Consider the following 7694-nt stretch of genomic DNA (forward strand, 5'->3'; position numbering starts at 1 on the left):
CGTCACTTTGGCTTTTCAGTCACCTAGCGTTTGTTTTTGAAATTTGTGACAATCACAGCCGATTGCCGCTTGTAGCAGCGTTGCTGCGTTTTGTTGGGGGGGGGCATTGCCCACAGCGATGGAGGAGTTTCCTTGTTTCCTTTTACACAGGCTCAAAACTCTCCTCCCCTTCCCTGCACACAAATGATAACACTGTGTGTGTGTGTGTGTGTGTGTGTGTGTGTGTGTGTGTGTGTGTGTGTGTGTGCGGTGGGGAGGGTTCCTTTCCTGGGAGGATACAGCAGTGGGATATGTGCAACACGTGCGCCTATTGCGTGCCACCCGTGAGCAAACGCTCGCAAGTGAGGGCGAAAAAAAAGCACGTGTGTGCGTGTGTGTGTGTGTGTGTGTGTGTGCTTGTGTGGGTGTTGCCGTGTCGGTGGGACAGTGTCTTGTGCCGGCATCAGAGGGAGATCAAACAGTCAGTCAATTACCTTGAGAGGGCTCCAGTGGCTGTGACAGAGTGGAGGAGGCTAAATATCCAGGATCAAATAGTCTCCTCTGCCGGTCACATAATGAGGCAGCCAAACACACACACACACACACACACACACACACACACACACACAGAAAATGTTCAGACGCAAGGCACTCGTGGGGATGAAACTTTGCCATGACCTGCGGAGGCAGCGCACAAGAGGAGTGTTCACCCCAGACCTCATCTTGATACCTGCCCTTTCTGGTGTGACAGTGAAATATCATCACACGCACGTCTGGCTGTCCGTCTGTCTGTCTGTCCGTCTGTGCGCGCTTCCCCACCCCAAGGTTGCTGCCGCCGCCGCTCCGCTCGCAGAAACGCTCTCCGTCGAGCCTGTCGTCGCGTTAATTACCAACACGTTGTGAAAAGTAAAGAATTTTTTTTCACTTCTTTCTTTCACTTCTCCTTTCTCTCCACTATTTCCCATGACAGTAGCCGCTCGCAGTAACATCATTATTGTATTTATGATGAACGAGGGTGTTATTGCGTTTACCATGAACTTTATTAGATTAATGCAATTACAATGATCTTGTTAAAATTAGCACAAGCAACCTAATTGATTTACAGTTAATGCAGGCCGGCGCGCTGGCGCTCACGCGCACAAAGGAAAGAGAGGAAGAAAAAAAACACAGCTTTTATTTTCAAAGTCCAATCAATTAAACTCAAGGCGCAAGTTATAATTAAACAGATTAAAATGGAAAGAGCTTCTTTTTTTTTGTCGGCTATATCTTGTTAAAACGATACATGAAATCAATTGCTCATGGGAAGGAAGGGGGGGAAAAAAGAGGAGGAGAAATCCGCTCATCAGCTGGAAAACTTTTTCATTAGGGGCGGCGGGAACTGAGGATAAAGTGGCGGAGTGTCGGCAGCGGCGGCGGCTGTTTATGGGATCACTTTCCACGCAGGACGCGGCCAGATGACACCTCATCGATCGCGGCATCTTTTAAAGATATTACTGTGATTTGTGGAGGGGCTGAGGTAATACTCACCACCCCCCCACCCCCACCTCACTCCCCGCCCTGAGTGGCTGGCGCGGGCCGGTCACCGGGGTTCCTCCCACTAAATCAGCGGTCACATCTCGCCTTTGACAACATCCATTAGGTTCGACACACTTTGGCTATTAAGGGGAGAGTGGACGTCGGCTGTTAAAGGCCTATTTAAGCCAGTGTGAGAGCCAGTTTATGTCTGAGCTTTCTTTTTGTGAGGGGGAGGGAGGTGCGCGCGCGCGCGTGTGTGTGCGCGTGTGTGTGTGTGTGTGTGTGTCTGGGTTGGGGGCGGGGGGTGCACTCCGCCGTATGGGGGGCTGTGTGGGGGTGGAGCTTCGTGCCAGAGTCATTGGAGGGGCACAGGCTCATCTGCATATTGGCACAGAAACGCCCCCCCGGTGACCCCCGAACTGCGATGGGATAGGGTGGAGAGGCTGGCGGCGTTCCGGAGGAGTTCATCGCCAGTTCAGGGTGAATGAGAGAGCACTGCGGCATTGATCGCTTCTGTAGGCGCAAAAAAAAAAAAACGGGGGTGGGGAGGGGGGGGCGACAAAACACGAGTAAAAACAGCAGCGACGGGGGGGAAAGAGGAGGAAATAAAGATTGCGAAACCTCAAATTGGATATAAATGATAGATTAGAGGAGGTGCTTTTGTTTTCCCCTGGATGGATGGATGGATGGATGGATGGATGGATGCTGTGTGGAGCTCTTGCACCGGTCAAGTCGCAGGGCTTATTGACTCCCATCATTGCCAGGCTGGTGAATTTGACCCGAGGCGGCCTAATGGGGGTCCGCTGGGGGGGGCATCCAGCCTTGTCCCCTTATCTCCCAGCCATCGAGGGTCTCTCTCTATCAACAGGCACCCGAACCCACCCTCGGACCACAACCCCCCCCCCCCCCCACCACCACCACCACCACCACCACCACCCAGCCAGGTGTTCATGCACACATATGACCGCGCACTCGCACGCGCTCTGTCCATTAGTGCCTCCAGGCAAGGTGGTGTTGGGGGTGGTGTTGGGGGTGGGGGGTCAATCTAATAAACACGGGGTCAGCGCAGTGGTCGTCAGAGGCCCTGTCTGCGGTGCCAGAGCCTTTAAGGTGCTTCCTAATTGTATCCCCGCAGCCTTCCATTCCGGCTTTTTATAGCCGTTTACATGTTCACCAAGGAGAAGGGAGGAAGTCAGGAATGAGAGAGAGAGAGAGAGAGAGAGGGAGGAGAGACGGAAGAAGAGCAAAGGAATTCTTAACGCACGGCTGATTCGGCTCATCCGCGTCGGTTGCGAATCGCAAAAAAACGAAGAAAAAAAAACAACCCTGGTCTCTTCTGGGGCCGCTTGTTTTCATACTGCCCTAACTGATTCCAGATTGTAAAGCTTATCCTTTTTTTATATTTTAATCCCCCCGGAGGAAATTGCAGGGCGCAATTTTTAATTTTTCCCCTATCTCGAAAACAAAGGCGGGTCCCGACAGCAACAAAGGAGCGCGGCCGTAAGTGCGCAAATAAGGATTCAAAAAAAAAAAAAAAACCTAAACTCATTACTCGGCTGCGCCGTCCCCTCTGCCTGTAAGCACATGTAAATTTTCTCTCAGATCCATCTATCAAGGGATGAAACTCTCACTATCGTCTCGCTGTGAACCCTGTTTTCTCCCTCTGGGGGGGGGAAAAAAGACGGCGGCCACCTCAATATGGCTTCTCATGTCCGGTTACAGTTGCGTTGCTAAGCAGCTGAGCAGCTAGCCGGCGGCGGCTGCGGTGGCGATGGCGGTGGCGGTGGTGGGCGAGGCCATTATCCACGCGCACGCCCTCTCGCCGGAACGACCGGCAGCTGCGAGCCGCGAGCTGTCGGCGCGGTCGGCGCTCAGACGGAGGGTGTTCAGGAGCGGCGGTGGGGGGGGGCTGGCAACGGCCGGACACAGGAAGTGCCATTTAGCTTGTGAGCCGTCCAAGTGAAAAAGCTGCCCAGCGATAACCTGAACCCACCGCCACCACCGCCCCCTCCGAGGCCAACAGGAACCTAAAGCACATGTACCAGATTTCAAGCTCCGGTGTGACCCCTCCCCCCCCCCCAATACCCCCTCTGCCCAACTTGGGAACTGGCTAACCCGGAGGAGGTCAGAGGGAAACCCAGCACGCCCACCGCCGGACCACCCGATACGCCCGCCGCTCTCTGCGCCCTGTGTCCTGTGCCATTCATCCTGCGGGGCTTAATCAGCCCCGCAGGATGAATGGCCGCCGCTCCACTGGTTTCGCTCACTGCGTCCATTGTAGCAGCGGCCCGAGACGGAAAGACGGGGACGCGCAGCGGCGTTATCGGGTATCCGCTTTGGGTAACGTACTGAAGGCGGTCGGACGGGGAAGGGGGTCACAGGTTGTCATGGCTCACATGCACCAAGTGCCTTGGGTTTATGTGAAGCGGACGTCGTCTTCCGCTGCGGTTACCTCTGGCAAAGTGGTTTGATTGGGCGGGAGATTCAGAAGCGCTGATGCGGGACCGCGGTTGCGTTTTTTTTCACTGACATCGCATCTCGAAGAAGAGCCGAGAAAAGTTTATGGAATCTGGCAGCGGTTCAAGTGAACTCGACCGATGACAGCGCTGCCGGGCAAGCGCTGACCGAGCGAACCACGTCGCGTGTGTGCGTACTGGGCCCGTCCCGGTTGGAGCAACGCTCGCGTTGGGACTGTTGCGTTTCCACGTCTTCCCCCGGATGGCTGTAAACATCCTCAACCGCTGAGTCGCCAAGACGAGGATGTAAAATCTAGCCTTCTGGTTTCAGCAATTTTTTCATTGACCAGTAACGTCAGTGCATCACTTACCGCTAGCACCGGCCAATCACACCGGCTTTACATGCAAAGACTTATCACGTTGCAATAATTTGTTATAGCGCCTGGCCACAACGTCACATCATATCACTCAACTTCACGTCATCGGTTTTCTTAATGGTCGCAATCACGCATTGTGGAAATTGCAAAAGTGATTGCACGCTGCTGCTTAGAATTACAGGCCAGTTCTTTTTTGATAATAGTATAAATAAAAGTTGAGCCAGTTTTTACTGATTTTACTGATAGCTCGTCACACTTGTGGCGGTCCCTTGTGCTCCGTTCCAACACAGTGTGGTGTCTTCAACCCTTCTCATCCCATTCTGCTTGCTGTCTCTGTCTCCATTGTTTGACGCGCAGGCACGGAGCGACACGAGCTGACCTCCTGGAACAGTTTCGACTCCATCTTCCGCTTCTTCGCCGAGGCCCTGGAGTCAAGAGCGGGTGAAGAGGCGGAGGAGACCTCCAGCGCTGTCACCACACGCAGCGGTTCCCTCAAAAGCAAACACCAGGAATTATAGGAGTCAACAAAAACTGATTTGGCAGCGGAAGGGAGGTGGTGGGGGTGGCGGCAGGGGTTCAAAGAGGGGCAAGTTAAAAAAGGAAAAGAAAAAAACAAAAGAAAGGCAAGGGTTACGGATCTATTTTCTCCCCGCGCAACCTTCCTCCGTCTTTCCCCGAGTGCGGCTGCTCTCCCTCGGCTCCTCCTCTTCCTCCTCCCCTCCCCCAGCCGCTCGCTCGCTCGCTCGCGCCCACCCGTATCCTCGCTGTTGACAGAGACAAGACTAAAGGGTCACCGCGTGTACGTACGATAACGTTTTGCATTACTTCTGGACGAGTGCAACTGTCAAAGCAATATGGGCCCGGAGTGTTAGGCGCTGCTTCCCCTGCGCACCGCCGCGGCCCGGCTGCGGGTCCGGGCGGCGGCGGTGGCGGTGGAGATTAGGGCTGACAGGCGCTGTGCACAATGCGCCTTGGTGCACCTCTAATTGTCCTGACATCAGCCCGAACTGAGCTAATGCCCCGCCTGGCCTCCAGTCTGCACTGCTGTCTCCCCCACTCACCCGCCACTCCCGCGCTCCACCCCCAGGTCCTAAAGCCTGAGCCGCTCTCGCTGCCAAAAGGTTCCCATCTCTTCTCTCATTCGCGGCCCCCTTTTTTTTATTTCTTCCTTTTTTGAAAAAAAAAAGAGAGAAATCGTTTTAAGGTTTTCGTTTGTAAGCCAGAGAGTTGCAGATTGCTCCTCAACTAGCGGCCGTTTACTTTGTTTGAAGAGAGGCTGTTGTTGTTTAATGACTTCTTCCTTCCTACACACAGTCGTTTTTTTATAAACTCTTTCATCTCTGCGCCGTGCATTTATGGGCTTGCTCACACTTTTCCTAGAAAAAAAAGTGTTTTTTATATTCTCAACTTTGAGCTCGAGTCGAAGGCAGCGTCTCATCTTCGCCGCTATTTGATTTTTAATATGAAGCCAATACTTCTCAGAGCTTACAGTATCTACAACAGGGTCTGCAGTCCGTCTCTGTATATTATAAACAACTGCTCTTTTTTTTTTTTTAATACAATTTGATATCCTTGAAATTGATGCCTCCGGCTGATTGAATGTGATGAAACAAATAAAACAAGGACAACCTGTGCTGAATATGGGAAAATTCGGGGACAGTGAGCATATTTAAAATTACTTAAAGTCACGCATCAGAACGGGTTTGAGGGATATCTCATTTTAACAGGAGCCACAAGTCGGCTCGCAACACTCATAAAGCCCCAATATATCGCCTTACACATGTCAGGAAATCCCAGATTTCAATATTATTCTAAGCCTGAATGATGTTTCCTTAGATGTTGGAGCACTGTAACGTACCTACACCACCACCACCACCACCTTTTTTTTTTCCTGCAGCCCACCAAAGTACTTTTCTTGTATACTTTAAAGTGACAAAATCGGCTCCCTGCTCAGCTACACATAATCTGACTACGTGACAAAAACACAACTTTTTTTTTTTTTTCCACAAGGCTGCCGTGTTTTATAAACCACTCGAGGCTTAATGGAATACATTTCCAACTCACAGCGAATAGAAAATCTTCCCCAAAGCTCAAGAGACATTCTTGAACATTTACCTTTACTTTTTTTTTTTCTTAAGTCGGATGCTGACCATTGTTTAACTTTTACACTATTAAACCTGCCTCCTCTGCCTCCCGCTGTGTTATGGTTTAAGGCTTTGTGGATTATCTGTCTGCTGTAATGAGACAACTGTGGCTGATGGCTGCAGGCTTAATTTGCTTTTGATTCACATCTCCTCTGGTTTTTGGCAGAGAAAGTCGGCTTATTATTTTATTTGATGAATTTCATTTTCAGATACCGTTGCTCATCTTGCTGCTTTTCAGCTCCAATCAGCTGCCTTTTCACTACATAAATTTGCGTATTGTTGCTTTAGGAATAAACAAGGCTTTGTCCTCTTTTCTTGATAATATCCAGAAAAGCCATATGTGGACGGAGCTACGGATTTAAGAGATTCCAAAGCAGAGTCTGCGAATAAAAGGGATGTTTGTTTTGTTTGTTTCTTTGTTTCTTTGGCTGTTTCTCTTGGCTGCGCTTTTTTTCAGATGTTTTATAGGTTTTCACAGTTAAATACAAGAAGACCGCGCATCCTGCCAACTTCAATATTTTCTCTAATATTTCTGTCGTTCTGATATGATTCATTAAGAAAGTGCAACTCATATTCCTTTTGGTCTATTTTGTAATTAAACTATCAAATCTGTGTGGAACAAAAAATGTTCTCAATTCTTTTTTTGTCTCATTATTTCTTATTACTGTTGTTGTGTTTACACTGAATTTCACTGATGTTGTTGAACATTTAAAATGTTATACAAATAGGATCAGAGTCATGGGGAAACATGAAGCAAAAGGTGAAAAAAAAAAGACCTCACTCTTCAGACCACACGACAATTCAGGCAAAGTAATCCGACTGGAGGAGGAAAAACTTCCAGTCGCTGTTACTCGACTTTTGTCGATTCCCCTCTCGGGTTAGACTCTATTTCAACCCGTTTTACATCTGCCAGTTAAAAAAGAAAAAGAAAGAAAGAAAAGAAAAGTTTGGCGGGCGAAAAGTGTTTATGCCCAACGGGTCGGCACCTCCGCAAGAGAGTCACATCTTTAAACGGATTATATCGCCGGGGAGGAAAACAGACTTAACAGTCGTTCCCTCCTTTTTAGTCATTAATTTTGGCAACGTGTGCCCCACGCCATCCTCCTCACCCCCGCTCCTGCGACTCAGCGAGGTTTTACGGCATCATTTGTTTTCACACGGTGAAACCGATCAGGTCATTAAACGCCCCCTCAATAAATCTTTAGAAATCTTTTCCATTAACC

At 50.0% G+C, this 7694-nt stretch overlaps 1 protein-coding gene across 3 annotated transcripts in view; it reads left to right on the forward strand.

The window, feature by feature from the left end:
- The window catches only part of arb2a (ARB2 cotranscriptional regulator A), a 138322-nt gene extending 132442 nt beyond the window's left edge, over positions 1–5880 (forward strand). For all 3 annotated transcript variants that reach the window (XM_076043864.1, XM_076043863.1, XM_076043865.1), the window contains exon 11: positions 4685–5880. In XM_076043864.1, the coding sequence (XP_075899979.1) occupies positions 4685–4845 (161 nt within the window). In that variant the 3' untranslated portion in view covers positions 4846–5880. The remainder of the gene's footprint in view (positions 1–4684) is intronic.
- Positions 5881–7694: the final 1814 nt, after the last annotated feature.

The sequence above is a fragment of the Nelusetta ayraudi genome, unplaced genomic scaffold (genome assembly GCF_046127955.1).
Source record: "Nelusetta ayraudi isolate G7.1 ecotype Tasmania unplaced genomic scaffold, CSIRO-AGI_Nayr_v1 ptg000078l, whole genome shotgun sequence".
NCBI lineage: Eukaryota > Metazoa > Chordata > Actinopteri > Tetraodontiformes > Monacanthidae > Nelusetta > Nelusetta ayraudi.